This window comes from Salvelinus namaycush, chromosome 21, assembly GCF_016432855.1.
Source record: "Salvelinus namaycush isolate Seneca chromosome 21, SaNama_1.0, whole genome shotgun sequence".
Classification (NCBI taxonomy): Eukaryota; Metazoa; Chordata; class Actinopteri; order Salmoniformes; family Salmonidae; genus Salvelinus; species Salvelinus namaycush.
The window spans coordinates 8,580,117-8,597,913 of NC_052327.1; the positions used below are offsets into that span (position 1 = coordinate 8,580,117).

Genomic DNA, 17,797 nt, shown 5'->3' on the forward strand with positions numbered 1-17,797 from the left:
GGCCTTTATGGCCAGACAGAAGCCACTCCTAAGTAAAAGGCACATGACAGCCCACATGGAGTTTGCCAAAAGGCACCTAAAGACTCTCACACCATGAGAAACAAGATTTTCTGGTCTGATGAAACCAAGATTGAACACTTTGGCATGAATGCCAAGTGCCACGTCTGGAGGAAACCTGCCACCATCCGTACGGAAAATAATGATGGTGGCAGCATCATGCTGTGGGCATGTTTTTCAGCGGCAGGGACTGGGATACTAGTCAAGTGTGAGGAAAAGATTAACGGAACAAAGTACTGAGAGATCCTTAATGAAAACCTGCTCCAGAACCCTCAGGACCTCAGACTGGGGTGAAGGTTCACCTTCCTACAGGACAACTACCATAAGCACACAGCCAAGACATTGCAGGAGTGGCTTCGGAACAAGTCTCTGAATGTCCTTGAGTGGCCCAGCCAGAGCCCGGACTTGAACCCGATCAAAAATCTCTGGAGAGACCTGAAAATATCTGTGCAGCAACCCTCCCCATCCAAACTGACAGAGCTTGACAGGATCTGCAGAGAAGAATGGGAGAAACTCCCCAAATACAAGTGTGCCAAACTTGTAGCGTCATACCCAAGAAGACTCGATGCTGTAATTGCTGCCAAAGGTGCTTCAACAAAGTACTGAGTAAAGGGTCTAAATACTTATGTAAATATAATATTTCAGATATACATTTTTAATACATTTGCAAAAAAAATGTAGAATCAATTTTAGAATAAGGCTGTAACGTAACAAAATGTGGAAAAAATCAAGTGGTCTGAATACTTTTTGAATGCACGGTAGGCCTAAAGCCGACAAATTAAAACAGGAGAAAATATCCTGATAAAAATTCATGCTATTTCAATTTCATTCATCTCTCTACTCCGCCAGTCTGCCTTCCTTGCTATCTGTCTTGACTTGCGCTATCACTAGGGAAGTGCAACATTATATCAAATCAATCAACTGGTACCAAACAAAATGTTAGGATAGAAGCAAGGGGAAATAATGCTCAAGTTGAGATAAATACAAGAGATGATTTGGACAGCGTCATGAACATGATGATATTCTTATGAATGTGCAGTGATGATGGAACTGTTGGTTGGCATAGTGATGCATAGTATGCCTGTGATGACCAATACAGCAGGGCTTGGAACACTGCTCGTCCAGTCAGGATCCAAACAACAACAAAATGAACTTTAAAAAATGGATTAACCAGCATCTAAAGGAACGGCGGGGACTGTGAGGTGACACACACAGTTGTATTGTTCGTATTATTCTTTGGTTTGTGTGACTGTCCTTGTCTATCACTGTATCAGTGTTTCGTTACTTTCTTAGTGTTTTATTTGGATCCCAGGAAGAGTAGCTGCTGCTTCTGTAAAAGCTAATGGGGATCCAAGTAAATAAACAGGTAAATGGGTTGACTGGAACGACAACGCCGTTTATCCGTGACTGTATTCAGAAAATACATCATGGGGGAAGTTAGGTCATGTTGTAAATGTATTCATTTATGCAAATGTAGGAAAATCATTATATTGTTCATAAACTACACTGAACAGAATTAGAAATGCAACATGTAAAGTGTTGGTCCCATGTTTCATGAGTTGAAATAACAGATCCCGGAAATGTTCCATACACACAAAAAGCTTATTTCTCCAAAATGCTGTCCACAAATTTGTTTACATTCCTATAAGTGAGCGTTAATCCATCCACCTGACAGGTGTGGCATATCAAGAAGCTGATTAAACAGCATGATCATTACACAGGTGCCCCTTGTTCTGGAGACAATAAAAGGCCACTAAAATGTGCAGTTTTATCACACAACACAATGATAATGCCACAGATGTCTCAAATTTTGAGGGAGTGTGCAATTGGCATGCTGACTGCAGGAATGTCTCACAACCGCAGACAATTGCATTTCATCGATGTCAATTTGTTTACAAAGAAATACCTTGACGAGATCCTGAAGCCCATTGTGAGGCCCAATCTTTTAAGGTATCTGTGACCAACAAATCCATAGATTAGGGCCTAATTAATTAATTTCATTTGAATGATTTCCTCTATAAATCTACTATAAACTATAAATCAGTAAAATCTTTGAAATTGTTGCATGTTGCGTTTATAGTTTTGTTCGTTTTATTTTAAACATGTTTTTACTTGTTACGTTGATAGAAAGTGACAAGAGGGGACAGGAAAGACAGGGGAAAACATGGACTACATTCCGATTCTCTACCTTACCCAGAATTGCGCACTTGTATGAGGAATATGGTGGAAACTCCCACCAGGTATGCTTGCACCAATCCAATGCTTATAAATACATAAGGGGGAGTGAACGAGTGCACACTTCTGGACAAGGGTCGATCAAAAGAACACAGACGTTGTGTCAAATAGGTAGTGGGACGGATTCGTACCCATGCCAACACCATACACCACCACCAGTGGGGGTGGTGGGACTAACCGCTGGACCACCCCCCAGGCCTCTAGCTGACAATGTCTATTCTTGTTTTATGGTTGTGTACATAAAGGGAGGAGGGCACAACATTGACTATATTAGGACAGTATGATTACATGCCTTTATGGCAGATGAATGACAGTTTACATGCAAACAACGTTAATGTGATTCCCATGATAGTCCGATCAGATGATTGTCTGTGTTAAATCTGTACTGTTATTGTTTGTTGTTATTACCTCTACCTTTAGGGAGGTTGACACAAAACAACTTTATTGACTAATCATATCAATTATTTGTTTTTCAGGATATTCACCAATTATTTGACACACTGAAGTTCTGTGAATATGGTAAGTTCAGAATTAATTTGAACTCAAAATGAATCAAATTTCAATAGCTATTGAAACCAAATAACGACAATCATAAAATGGGAAATTATTAAAACAGAGTTTATGTTTTTGATTGAGAGTAGTTTTGACTGTTTGCCTATGTTCTTTGCCTATGACTATCTCTCTCTTGCTTTGTCCCTCCCTCTTTCCCTCTCTCTGTTTTTCTCACTCTCTCCTCACTCTCATTCCCTCTACCTCCCTCTCTCCCTGTGTCTTGCCCTCCCCTAAGGTTCGTCCTTCCCGCCCGAGAGGTCACCCCCACTGTGACAGCTGTTTCAGCCAGTACTGCAAGGCCCCTGTGGAGATCTCGGTGTCATGTGTGCTCATCCCCTGCCGCCTGCTGTGTGGCGCCATCTTTCACCTGTGCAAAGAGGAGGAGCATGCGCTACTCTGCCCCAATGAGAGGGTGCCATGCCTAAACGCGGGCTTCGGCTGTCCAATCAGCATGCCCCGTTCCTGGCTGGCGGCCCACCTGCAGGTCTGTCCAGCCAGCGTGGTGTGCTGCTCCATGGAGTGGAACCGCTGGCCAGCCGAGGACGCCCAGTCACACACACATTCGGCCCTGCAGCATAACCTAGTGAAGGAAGAGGAGGAGGGAGGAGGACACGGCGAGGCGCTGGACCTGGCCATGGCTCTGAGAGATCAGCACCATTTGTTCCACTCCCTAAAGATGAAGAATCTCTTCCCTGAGCTGATTGAGAGGGTGGAAGAGGAGGAGAAGGAGGAGCAGAGGAGAAGGGAGGGGAGGAGGAGGGAGAAGGAAGAGAAGAAGAGGGAGAGGGAGGCCCTGGAGGCACAGGGAGTGGATGGAGGAGTGTCTTTCCCTAACAGGGTTGGCTGTGTGTCTCCTGCTAATCGAGGATGGTATGAACCCCTCCCTGAGAATATTCAGGAGGCGGTTAGGGAGAGGGACAGAGAGAGGGAGGAGGAGAGAGAGCTGACCCAGGAGGAGAGGGAGGAGCTGGCCAGGGGAAGGGTGGTAGGATCAGAGGGCCCGGTGGCCTACGTCTGGGAGCGCATGTTTAACATGGAGAGGGGAGGCTGCATGATAGCTGAGGCTAACCAAGAGGCAGTGGCAAGGGGCAGAGGTCAGGGTCAAGCATCAGGAGTTAGAGGTCAAGAGATGGAGTCACATCAATCACAGACCCTGACCACCACAGGGACACAGGCACTTAATGACACACACACACACACAGACACACGCCCCAACCCCCAGTGCGTGGCCTGTCTGGCCGGCACTAAGAAGAGGCAGATGTATTACTACAGCCAGCTGGAGCCCATGAAAATCAACACAGTGAGGACCTTTAAGATTCCCACCAGCTTCACGGCCAAACACACACGCATCAGGAACCCCGGACACCGGAAGAGGGTGGACGCGGCCGTGGACACCAGCGACCTGGGGGTGGAGCCACAGGACATGCCAATCTGGGAGGAGGTGCAGGTGAGAGTTCAAGGTGAACTCTTTGGATATCTCCAGTCAAAGTAGTTGCGGACCGATAGTCTCCCGTTATAGTTCATTAGTCTCCTATTAGCATCAATTCATGCCTAACTGAACATTTGGACCCACCTCGGAGGAAGTTGCAGCACCTATTTTATTTTATTTATTTATTTATTTTTCACCTTTATTTAACCAGGTAGGCTAGTTGAGAACAAGTTCTCATTTGCAACTGCGACCTGGCCAAGATAAACCATAGCAGTGTGAACAGACAACAACACAGAGTTACACATGGAGTAAACAATAAACAAGTCAATAACATGGTAGAAAAAAAGAGAATCTATATACAATGTGTGCAAAAGGCATGAGGTAGGCAATAAATCGAATGATTACAATTTAGCAGATTAACACTGGAGTGATAAATCATCAGATGATCATGTGCAAGTAGAGATACTGGTGTGCAAAAGAGCAGAAAAGTAAATAAATAAAAGCAGTATGGGGGGTGAGGTAGGTAAATTGGGTGGGCTATATACCGATGGACTATGTACAGCTGCAGCGATCGGTTAGCTGCTCGGATAGCAGATGTTTAAAGTTGTTGAGGGAGATAAAAGTCTCCAACTTCAGAGATTTTTGCAATTCGTTCCAGTCGCAGGCAGCAGAGAACTGGAAGGAAAGGCGTCCAAATGAGGTTTTGGCTTTAGGGATGATCAGTGAGATACACCTGCTGGAGCGCGTGCTACGGGTGGGTGTAGCCATCGTGACCAGTGAACTGAGATAAGGCGGCACTTTACCTAGCATAGCCTTGTAGATGACCTGGAGCCAGTGGGTCTGACGACGAACATGTAGCGAGGGCCAGCCGACTAGGGCATACAGGTCGCAGTGGTGGGTCGTATAAGGTGCTTTAGTAACAAAACGGATGGCACTGTGATAAACTGCATCCAGTTTGCTGAGTAGAGTATTGGAAGCTATTTTGTAGATGACATCGCCGAAGTCGAGGATCGGTAGGATAGTCAGTTTTACTAGGGTAAGTTTGGCGGCGTGAGTGAAGGAGGCTTTGTTGCGAAATAGAAAGCCGACTCTAGATTTGATTTTGGATTGGAGATGTTTGATATGAGTCTGGAAGGAGAGTTTGCAGTCTAGCCAGACACCTAGGTACTTATAGATGTCCACATATTCTAGGTCGGAACCGTCCAGGGTGGTGATGCTAGTCGGGCGTGCGGGTGCAGGCAGCGAACGGTTGAAAAGCATGCATTTGGTTTTACTAGCGTTTAAGAGCAGTTGGAGGCCACGGAAGGAGTGTTGTATGGCATTGAAGCTCGTTTGGAGGTTAGATAGCACAGTGTCCAAGGAAGGGCCAGAAGTATACAGAATGGTGTCGTCTGCGTAGAGGTGGATCAGGGAATCGCCCGCAGCAAGAGCAACATCATTGATATATACAGAGAAAAGAGTCGGCCCGAGAATTGAACCCTGTGGTACCCCCATAGAGACTGCCAGAGGACCGGACAACATGCCCTCCGATTTGACACACTGAACTCTGTCTGCAAAGTAGTTGGTGAACCAGGCAAGGCAGTCATTAGAAAAACCGAGGCTACTGAGTCTGCCGATAAGAATATGGTGATTGACAGTCGAAAGCCTTGGCCAGGTCGATGAAGACGGCTGCACAGTACTGTCTTTTATCGATGGCGGTTATGATATTGTTTAGTACCTTGAGCGTGGCTGAGGTGCACCCGTGACCGGCTCGGAAACCGGATTGCACAGCGGAGAAGGTACGGTGGGATTCGAGATGGTCAGTGATCTGTTTGTTGACTTGGCTTTCGATGACCTTAGATAGGCAGGGCAGGATGGATATAGGTCTGTAACAGTTTGGGTCCAGGGTGTCTCCCCCTTTGAAGAGGGGGATGACCGCGGCAGCTTTCCAATCCTTGGGGATCTCAGATGATACGAAGGAGAGGTTGAACAGGCTGGTAAGAGGGGGTGCGACAATGGCGGCGGACAGTTTCAGAAATAGGGGGTCCAGATTGTCAAGCCCAGCTGATTTGTATGGGTCCAGGTTTTCCAGCTCTTTCAGAACATCTGCTATCTGGATTTGGGTAAAGGAGAAGCTGGGGAGGCTTGGGCGAGTAGCAGCGGGGGGGGGCGGGGCTGTTGGCCAAGGTTGGAGTCGCCAGGAGGAAGGCATGGCTAGCCATTGAGAAATGCTTGTTGAAGTTTTCGATTATCACGGATTTATCGGTGGTGACCGTGTTACCTAGCCTCAGTGCAGTGGGCAGCTGGGAGGAGGTGCTCTTGTTCTTCATGGACCTTACATTATCCCAGAACTTTTTGGAGTTAGAGCTACAGGATGCAAATTTCTGCTTGAAAAAGCTGGCCTTTGCTTTCCTGACTGACTGCGTGTATTGGTTCCTGACTTCCCTGAACAGTTGCATATCGCGGGGGCTCTTCGATGCTATTGCAGTTCGCCACAGGATGTTTTTGTGCTGGTCGAGGGCAGTCAGGTCTGGAGTGAACCAAGGGCTATATCTGTTCTTAGTTCTGCATTTTTTGAACGGAGCATGCTTGTCTAATATGGTGAGGAAGTAACTTTTAAAGAATGACCAGGCATCCTCAACTGACGGGATGAGGTCAATATCCTTCCAGGGTACCCGGGCCAGGTCGATTAGAAAGGCCTGCTCGCAGAAGTGTTTTAGGGAGCGTTTGACAGTGATGAGGGGTGGTCGTTTGACCGCGGACCCGTAGCGGATACAGGCAATGAGGCAGTGATCGCTGAGATCTTGATTGAAGACAGCAGAGGTGTATTTGGAGGGCAAGTTGGTCAGGATAATGTCTATTAGGGTGCCCATGTTTACGGATTTAGGGTTGTACCTGGTGGGTTCCTTGATGATTTGTGTGAGATTGAGGGCATCTAGCTTAGATTGTAGGACTGCCGGGGTGTTAAGCATATCCCAGTTTAGGTCACCTAACAGAACAAACTCTGAAGCTAGATGGGGAGCAATCAATTCACAGATGGTGTCCAGGGCACAGCTGGGAGCTGAGGGGGGTCGGTAGCAGGCGGCAACAGTGAGAGACTTATTTCTGGAGAGATTAATTTTTAAAATTAGAAGTTCGAACTGTTTGGGCATAGACCTGGAAAGTATGACAGAACTTTGCAGGCTATCTCTGCAGTAGATTGCAACTCCTCCCCCTTTGGCAGTTCTATCTTGACGGAAAGTGTTATAGTTGGGTATGGAAATCTCAGAATTTTTGGTGGCCTTCCTAAGCCAGGATTCAGACACGGCAAGGACATCAGGGTTGGCAGAGTGTGTTAAAGCGGTGAGTAAGACAAACTTAGGGAGGAGGCTTCTGATGTTGACATGCATGAGGCCAAGGCTTTTTCGATCACAGAAGTCAACAAATGAGGGTGCCTGGGGACATGCAGGGCCTGGGTTTACCTCCACATCACCCGAGGAACAGAGGAGTAGTAGGATGAGGGTGCGGCTAAAGGCTATCAAAACTGGTCGCCTAGAGCGTTGGGGACAAGGAATAAAAGGAGCAGATTTATGGGCGTGGTAGAATAGATTCTGGGCATAATGTGCAGACAGGGGTATGGTGGGGCACGGGTACAGCGGAGGCAAGCCCAGGCACTGGGTGATGATAAGAGAGGTTGTATCTCTGGACATGCTGGTCTCAATGGGTGAGGTCACCGCATGCGTGGGAGGTGGGACAAAGGAGGTATCAGAGGTACGGAGAGTGGAACTACGGGATCCATTGCAAACCAAAACAATGATAACTAGCCTGAACAACAGTATACAAGGCATATTGATATTTGAGAGAGACATACAGTAAGGCATAAAGTGATTGCAGGTCTTGATTGGGAGAGCTAGCTAAAACAACAGGTGAGATAACAGCAGCTAGTCAGCTAACACAGCAACAGCAGGTAAAAATGGCGACGACTAGGCAGAGAGGGTCGGATTAACTACACACAGAGCCTGAGTTAAAACACAGAGCCGACAGATAAAACACAAATAAACAGAATGGAGTACCGTGAATTAATGGACAGTCCGGCAGGCATCAGCTATGTAGCCAAGTGATCATAGTGTCCAGGGGGCAGCCGTAGATGGAGCAGGGAAGCCGCCACTAAGCTAGCACGCGGCGTTTAAAGTTAGTAGCCCGGGGGGTGGTCTGCTCAGACGGAGGGGGTCTGCTCAGACGGAGGCCGGTTGAGGGCACAGCGGATGGGGTATTCGTCTGCAGACCAGACGTGGTCGTGTCGACAGAGAATCCAAGCCGGATGGCGATGGCGAAAGAGAGGTTGTAATTGTAGAATTGTGTTTGCTAACTGGTGCTAGCTTCGTGGCAGTGGCGCTAGCTGCGCAAGCTGCGCTAGCTGCAAGCTAGCTGTGAGGATCAGAAGTAGTGGCTCAGGGATTACGGCAGGAATCCGGCGTTGTTGTCGAGAGACAGTCCGATGCTGGTAAATTGGTGAGTAATATCCAGGCTAATAACAGGGCTGGTGTCTGTGCAGAAGGGAAAAGCTGCTAGCAGCGGCTAAAAATGACTAAATAGCTTGTAGCTGATTAGCTGGTTAGCTACTGGGGGTTCTTGAATGTGTTCCAAAGTTTAAAAATAATAGCGATTCCGTATCACATTGGGTGAGGTAGGTTACCGGAAGGTATAATCGAATTAAAAATCGAAAAGAGATAGATTTTTTTTATTTTTTATATATACAAGAAATACGAAAAATACAAACGTACACGAGAGGACTAAACAAACACGTCTACACTGCTACGCCATCTTGGAAAGGAATTTTGAGTAATTCCTTTCCCAGAGCGGAAATTCTCATTTAAGCTAACACATATTCAGGAATTGGGGGTGTGAACGTCGTGGTGATTTCCATGTGTAGCAGAGAAATAATGACAAATAAGATACTGACCGACAGCTGTCAGAGTAACTAGCTAGTATGCTAACCGTAGCTGGCTAATGAAAGCTATGTGAGCGCTATTTCATTTAAGATGGTTGAAAATGATTATTTCTTAAAAAGACTACCAGCCTACCTGTCAAGAAATGAGTCTCAGCTACACCGTGCCTACACAAGCTGTTGACATGTTGACGTTTGTCTGACTCTTCCCATTTGCTAATTCCAGCAAAACTGTGTCATATTCCAGATGTCATTAAGCTAGCTATATATCAATGCATTATCTGGGCTGAGGGACTGGACAAATTCTAACAGTGTAATTCATATATGCTATTGCTAAAATAATAATTTGGTTGTTTTCATGAAGGTATTGGGTAGCATTAAAATAAGATTTATTTTCTCATTTCAAATAACAAACTAGCATTTTCATTAGTTTATGTTACTGTAGAGTATACAGTACCAGTCAAAAGTTTGGACACACCTAACTCATTCAAGGGTTTTTCTTTATTTTTTATTTTTTTTCTACATTGTAGAATAATAGTGAAGACATCAAAACTTTGAAATAACACATATGGAATCATGTAGTAACCAAAAAAGTGTTCATATTTTATATTTGTGATTCTTCAAAGAACCATTCCTTTGCCTTGATGACAGCTTTGCACAGTCTTGGCATTCTTTCAACCAGCTTCATGAGGTCGTCACCTGGAATGCATTTAAATGAACAGGTGTGCCTTCTTAAAAGTTCATTTGCGGAATTTCTTTCCTTCTTAATGCGTTTGAGCCAATCAGTTGTGTTGTGACAAGGTAGTGGTGGTGTATAGAAGATAACCTTATTTGGTAAAAGACCAAGTCCATATTATGGCAAGAACAGCTCAAAGAAGCAAAGAGAAACAACAGTCCATCATTACGTTAAGTCAATATGGAACATTTCAAGAACTTTGAAAGTTTCTTCAAGTGCAGTCGCAAAAACCATCAAGCGCTACGATGAAACTGGCTTGTATACAGTGTGTGCAAATGAAGTAAGGAGGTATGGCAATAAATAGGCTATAGTGGAGAAGTAATTACAATTTAGCAATTAACACTGGAGCGATAGATGTGCAGATGAGGATGTGCAAGTAGAAATACTGGTGTGCAAAAGAGCAGGAAAAAAATGATATAGGGATGAGGTAGGTAGTTGGTTGGATGGGCTATTTACAGATGGGCTGTGTACAGCTGCAGCAATCGGAAAGCTGCTCTGACAGACGATGCTTGAAGTTAGTGAGGGAGATATAAGTCTCCAACTTCAGGGATTTTTGCAATTCGTTCCAGTCATTGGCAGCAGAGAACTGGAAGGAAAGGCGGCCAAAGCAGGTGTTGGCTTTGGGGATGACAAGTGAAATATACCTGCTGGAGCGCGTGCTACGGGTGGGTGTTGCTATGATGACCAGTGAGCTGAGATAAGGCAGAGCTTTACCTAGCAAAGACCTATAGATGACCTGGAGCCAGTGGGTTTGGCGACGAATATGTAGCGAGGACCAGCCAACGAGAGCATACAGGTCGCAATGGTGGGTAGTATATGGGGCTTTGGTGACAAAACGGATGGCACTGTGATAGATTGCATCCAATTTGTTGAGTAGAGTGTTGGATGCTATTTTGTAAATGACATCGCCAAAGTCAAGGATCAGCAGGATAGTCAGTTTTACTAGGGTATGTTTGGCAGCATGAGTGAAGGAGGCTTTGTTGTGAAATAGGAAGCCAATTCGAGATTTAACTTTGGATTGGAGATGCTTAATGTGAGTCTGGAAGGAGAGTTTACAGTCTAACCAGACACCTAGGTATTTATAGTTGTCCACATATTCTAAGTCAGAACCGTCCAGAGTAGTGATGCTAGGCGGGCGGGCAGGTGCGGGTAGCGATCGGTTGAAGAGCAAGCATTTAGTTTTACTAGCGTTTAAGAGCAGTTGGAGGCCACGGGAAGAAGTGTTGTATGGCATTGAAGCTCGTTTGGAGGTTTGTTAAAGTGGCTAGTGATACATTTATTACATCAAGATGGCAAGATGCAGTAGATGGTATAGAGTACAGTACATACATATGAGATGAGTAATGTAGGGTATGTAAACAATATATAAAGTGGCATTGTTTAAAGTGGATAGTGATACATTTATTACATCAATTTTTCCATTATTAAAGTGGCTAGAGTTGAGTCAGTATGTTGGCAGCAGCCACTCAATGTTAGTGATGGCTGTTTAACAGTCTGATGGCCTTGAGATAGAAGCTGTTTTTCAGTCTTTCAGTCCCTGCTTTGATGCACCTGTACTGACCTCGTCTTCTGGATGATAGCGGGGTGAACAGGCAGTGGCTCGGGTGGTTGTTGTCCTTGATGATCTTTTTGGCATTCCTGTGACATCGGCTGGTGTACGTGTCCTGGAGGGCAGGTAGTTTGCCCCTGGTGATGCGTTGTGCAGACCTCACTACCCTCTGGAGAGCCTTACGGTTATGGGCGGAGCAGTTGCCGTACCAGGCGGTGATACAGCCTGACAGGATGCTCTCAATTGTGCATCGTTATTTTTATTTATTTAACCAGGTAGGCTAGTTGAGAACAAGTTCTCATTTACAACTGCGACTTGGCCAAGATAAAGCATAGCAGTGTGAACAGACAACAACACAGAGTTACACATGGAGTAAACAATAAACAAGTCAATAACACAGTAGGAAAAAAACCAAAATGAGTCTATATACATTGTGTGCAAAAGGCATGAGGTAGGCAATAAATAGGCCATAGGAGCGAATAATTACAATTTAGCAGATTAACACTGGAGTGATAAATCATCAGATGATCATGAGCAAGTAGAGATACTGGTGTGCAAAAGAGCAGAAAAATAAATAAATAAAAACAGTAAGGGGATGAGGTAGGTAAATTGGGTGGGTTGTTTACAGATGGACTATGTACAGCTGCAGCGATCGGTTAGCTGCTCAGATAGCAGATGTTTAAAGTTGGTGAGGGAAATAAAAGTCTCCAACTTCAGCGATTTTTGCAATTCGTTCCAGTCACAGGCAGCAGAGAACTGGAAGGACAGGTGGCCAAATGAGGTGTTGGCTTTTGGGATGATCAGTGAGATATACCTGCTGGAGCGCATCTGTAAAAGTTTGTGAGTGTTTTTGGTGACAAGCCGAATTTCTTCAGCCTACTGCGCAAACTTCATGATTGAGTTGAAGGCGTGCATGGCCACGCAGTCGTGGGTGAACAGGGAGTACTGGAGAGGGCTGAGAACGCACCCTTGTGAGGCCCCAGTGTTGAGGATCAGCGGGGTGGAGATGTTGTTACCTACCCTCACCACCTGGGGGCGGCCCGTCAGGAAGTCCAGGACCCAGTTGCACAGGGTGGGGTTGAGACCCAGGGTCTCGAGATTAATGACGAGTTTGGAGGGTACTATGGTGTTAAATGCTGAGCTGTAGTCAATGAACAGCATTCTTACATAGGTGTTCCTCTTGTCCAGAAGGGATAGGGCAGTGTGCAGTGTGATGGCGATTGCGCCATCTGTGGACTTATTGGGGAGGTATGCAAATTGAAGTGGGTCTAGGGTGGCAGGTAAGGTGGAGGTGATATGATCCTTGTCTAGTCTCTCAAAGCACTTCATGATGACAGAAGTGAGTGCTATGGGGCGATAGTCATTTAGTTCAGTTACCTTTGCCTTCTTGGGTACAGGAACAATGGTGGCCATCTTGAAGCATGTGGGGACAGCAGACGGGGATAGGGAGAGGTTGAATATGTCCATAAACACACCAGCCAGCTGGTCTGTGCATGCTCGGAGGACGAGGCTAGGGATGCCGTCTGGGCCGGCAGCCTTGCGAGGGTTAACACGTTTAAATGTCTTACTCAAGTCGGCCACGGAGAAGGAGGGCCTGCAGTCCTAGGTAGCGGGCCACATCGGTGGCACTATATTATCCTCAAAGCGGGCAAAGAAGGTTCTTAGTTTGTCTGGAAGAAAGACGTCGGTGTCAGTGACGTGGCTGGTTTTCTTTTAGTAGTCCGTGATTGTCTGTAGACCCTGCCACATACATCTCGTGTCTGAGCCGTTGAATCGCGACTACACTTTGTCCCTATACCGACATTTCACTTGTTTGATTGCCTTGCGGAGGGAATAACTACACTGTTTGTATTCGGCCACATTCCCAGTCATCTTTCCGTGGTTAAATGCGGTTGTTCGCGCTTTCAGTTTTGAGCGAATGCCGCCGTCTATCCACGGTTTCTGGTTAGGGTAGGTTTTAATAGTCACAGTGGGTACAACTTCTCCAATGCACTTCCTTATAAACTCACTCACAGAATCAGCGTATAAAACGATATTATTCTCTGAGGCTGCCCGGAACATTTCCCAGTCCGCGTGATCAAAACAATCTTGAAGAGTGGATTCCGATTGGTCAGACCAGTGTTGAATAGTTCTCATCACTGGTACATCCTGTTTGAGTTTCTGCCTACAGGACGGGAGGAGCAAAATGGAGTCGTGGTCAGATGGATTCGTGGTCAGTCGTGGTCAGAAGGGAGGGCATGGGAGGGCCTTGTGGGACTATCATTTGTTTTTCAATGGGACAATGACCCAACACACCTCCAGGCTGTGTAAGGGCTATTTGACCAAGAAGGAGAGTGATGGAGTGCTGCATCAGATGACCTGGCTTCCATAATCACCCAACCTCAACCCAATTGAGATGGTTGGGATGAGTTGGACCGCAGAGGGAAGGAAAAGCAGCCAACAAGTCCTCAGCATATGTTGGAACTCCTTCCAGGTGAAGCTGGTTGAGAGAATGCCAAGAGTGTGCAAAGCTATCATCAAGGCAAAGGGTGGCTACTTTGAAGAATCTAAAATCTATTTAGAATTGTTAAAAAAAACATTGGGTTACTGCTAGATTCCACATGTGTTATTTCATAGTTTTGATGTCTTCACTATTATTCAACAATTTAGAAAATAGTACAAATAAAGAAAAACCCTTGAATGAGTAGGTGTGTCCAAACTTTTGACTGGTACTTTATGTAAAAACAAAATACCACAAAACCCACAAAAATTCAATTGTTCAATCAATTTTATTTGTAGAGTGTTTTTGTATCAGCTATTAAACAGAAAACATAAGTGCTGGAGCTCCTTTTTTAAAAAGATACCTTTTTTACCCTAAACACAAAGACACACGGTCAGCAAAATGCACCATCAAATAATGAAAACAGCTTAAACATCATTATAAGCGCAAAGTGTGCTCGATAAATAGTGAAAATCAGCACAAAAGCAATAATGGCATTACAATTAATATACTGTAAGTGTCGATATGACAGCAGTCATAAATAGTCAATTATTGTCAGCTCATGCTTACATGGCGTGCATTTTTACGCAATGACATCAGATGGATTTCATTTAGCGCTTATTCCTTGTCCTAACTGTCGACACAAATCTTCCACTTTCCCTAGCTTGACACACTTCCCACAAACACGTCACTTGCAGGTGACACAAGTGTCTTGGGTTCTGTCTTTGTGCATCTGGCCACCTGGCACTGTCTCCTCCCCGGGAGCTGTGAGCAATTCTATCTCACGCAAAGGCTCCCATGGAATCTGTGCTGCTGCCTTGGCCCTCATTAGGTCTCAAACGTAGCCCTTATGCCAGACTCATGATGAAGTCTCTCCAAAACATCCACGCCAACCTATGGAACACAATAGAGTAGAAGACATTAGGATTATTTTCCCGTAGGAAAAACATCATGTGTTCTGTCACTTCAAGCATTGTATACGTTTATCTATATGTATGGCAATAGGTATTATGCAATATTGACTTACCTTTGATTGTAGCAGCGATGACGCAGCACGTGCATCCATTCGTCTTGGTCTTCTTGCCATTGTAAATGAATTAAATCTCTCACTGTGTACTCCAAGTAGGCCAGAGTACACTGATAAAACTGCTTGGGTTTGGTGGACTGATATAGGGTACATTCACGTTTTAGTGATGACATAAATATCCATCATTCGCTTCCCCTTGCTCATCAACTCACCCATTTGCCCCCTTTCTCCCCATCATACATTAAGTAAAGTATCAAATCTGTTGTTATATGTGTGAAATTAGTTTCGGTAGTTTAGGTTAAGTTTTGAAGCAATTATCGGGGTGATTATCAACTGGGCACTGAACATTCCAATGTCGGGAGAATGAGTGCAGCATGCCCTACTGTCGGGAAGAGGGGCAACGGGGAAAACCATTCAAATACAACATTCCCTACTAAAGCTGGTTATAACCCCAGTTCTGTTTGTGATATTAAAATCATATCAACAGCATTCAATATACGTACTTATGTAGGAAAAGTCAAGGACGGAGGAGGGCATGACTTAAAAAATAGCATAGTAATAAAATAAAATAAATTAATGAGCAGTCAAAATTACGTAACTGACAATTTCTCCAAAATGGTAAACTATCTTTATCCCCCATCTTTGCAGTAGCCAAAGATGATCTATTATATTGCTCAGCTCAGATGTGACTCACAAACTTTGCAGGTGTTTCTGATTAATAAACAATTCAATGCTAGTGGGTAGAACCATTCAAATTAAAACAAGCATTGAAACTAAACGTAGGCAACAAAAAAATGTACATGTCATTTCTTAGGAAAAGACACGTCATTGGCACAAATATGCACGAAGCAGGCAATTCGGTTCTGTCACTTCAAGCACAAATGTATCATACTTTGACTAAAACAATGATTTATTGACTTACATCATGGGTAAACTCTGGCCATTGTCTTTCAGCTCGAAAAAGGTGGATTTCTAATGGTGTGGGCGTTTAATCTTGTCCAGCAACAGTGTAAAAAGTTAGGATGTGCATATCACTCACAAACCTTTCCTGCATGTATCCTCCAGGCCAGCCTGCTGTGTTCTCTGGAGAAGGAGCAGAGGGGTCACCTGATCGCTGAGTCACAGTCCAGCGACGCCCTCCTGAGCGACACGGGGACGCAGACCTACGCCTTCCTGTCAGCTCCGTTCAGTCGTGACACTTCATTGGCCAGTCTGACGGAGGACCGCCCCCTCCAGCTCCACCTCCAGCTGCAGGCGAAGGGTGTGACGGCCCGACACAACAAGTCTAGCTCCGCCTTCACCTTTCTCTGTGGACACACCTTCCAACGCAGAGAGTTCCCCAAACACTTCAGGTACTCCAAATACTTCAGGTACTCCAAACACTTCAGGTAGCCCAAACACTTCAGGTACCTCAAACACTTCAGGTATCTCAAACACTTCCAACAGAGAGAGTGCCGCAAAAACTTAATGTGCTCAAAACACTTCAGGTACCCCAAACACTTCAGGTAGCCCAAACATTTCAGGTACCTGACCCTCTGTCGTGTAGTAGCCTTGATATGGCTTGATATACTTTAGTATGTTTTCTAGACAAATAAAATGAATGTTCCTCATCGTTATTATTCAGGAACGTGCACACCGACATACAGATGTGTGCTAGTGGCTGGTTTGAGCAGAGGTGTCCCCTAGCCTACCTGGGCTGCACTTACAGCCAGAGGAGGTTCCAGCCCTCCACACACACTGCCACTGTCACCTACAAGTAAGAAAGCTCCCTCATAGAAACATACAGACAGCCCTTACCATTACCCTGACAATAACTTTATCTAACCTGTACCTCCAGCAAAGAGCTTAGTAGCTTCAGCCTGAGACCCACTGTCCCTGCCTCTCTAAATGAGGAGCCCCAATACTCCAAATCCCAGCCTGCTCCAGAACCAGTCTCAAACCTCAGGAGGCGAAGGTCGAGGGGTGGAGGAGGACGAGACCAGGACTCTCTGAGCACTCTGCCCTACGAGGTGCTGCACCACATGGCCAGCTTCCTGGACAGCTTGTCCCTGTTCCAACTGGCCCTGGTGTCCCACCTCATGAGGGAGGTGTGTTCCTCTCTGCTGCATGACAGGGGGATGGTCTCCCTCCTCTGGGAGAAGAAGACCTATAAGACTGGCATGGCCAAGTGGAAGGCCAAGAAGGTGGTGAGTTAGCCGAGATAGGAGAAGTTTCTAAATTAGTTTTTTTACGGTGCTTTTCCTTTGTTGATTTCCTCTCCTCTCTTCTCCTTCCGCCTCTCTGCTCTCCTCTTTTTTGTTTTCTCCTCTTCTCTCTATTCCTTCCTCCTCTCATCTTCTCCTCCCCTCCACTGTACTCTCCCTCCACTCCTCCCCTCCCTCTGCCCAGGTGTGGCAGTTCAGTACACTGTTCTCTCCAGTGGAAGCATGGTGTTTTGACAACAATGTACCCTCCATGTCAGACCACCTGAAGGTGTGCCCTTACTACGAGATGGAGCCCAGGACCGAGCGTGTGCTCCTGCCTCACATTGTCAACAACAAAATGAACACAGACACACAAAGCAACAGCAATAGTCTGGTCACCCTGTTCCAGAAGAAGACTTGAATAGTGTTTCATAAGATTTAATAGTGGTTCATTAGCTTTCAATAGTAGTTCATAAGGTTTGAATAGTGGTTCATTTGTGCTGCACCTACAATCCTCTACCCTGAGTGCCTGTCTGTTTGTGCCATCATGCCAACTCCTTGTCACTTATTGTCATGCCAAACATGTATGGCTTGACAATAACAGCAAAAGACTTGGCAAGAGCATAAACATATCTGGGACCAAG

At 45.5% G+C, this 17,797-nt stretch overlaps 1 protein-coding gene across 1 annotated transcript; it reads left to right on the forward strand.

The window, feature by feature from the left end:
* Positions 1–1,399: 1,399 nt before the first annotated feature.
* Positions 1,400–17,574, forward strand: LOC120066553 (F-box only protein 40-like). The gene is made up of 7 exons (XM_039017977.1): positions 1,400–1,411; positions 3,080–3,553; positions 4,094–4,291; positions 16,036–16,322; positions 16,595–16,726; positions 16,808–17,156; positions 17,359–17,574. Exons 1-7 carry the CDS (start codon positions 1,400–1,402, stop codon positions 17,572–17,574), a joined length of 1,668 nt encoding a protein of 555 aa, XP_038873905.1.
* The last annotated feature ends 223 nt before the right edge of the window (positions 17,575–17,797 follow it).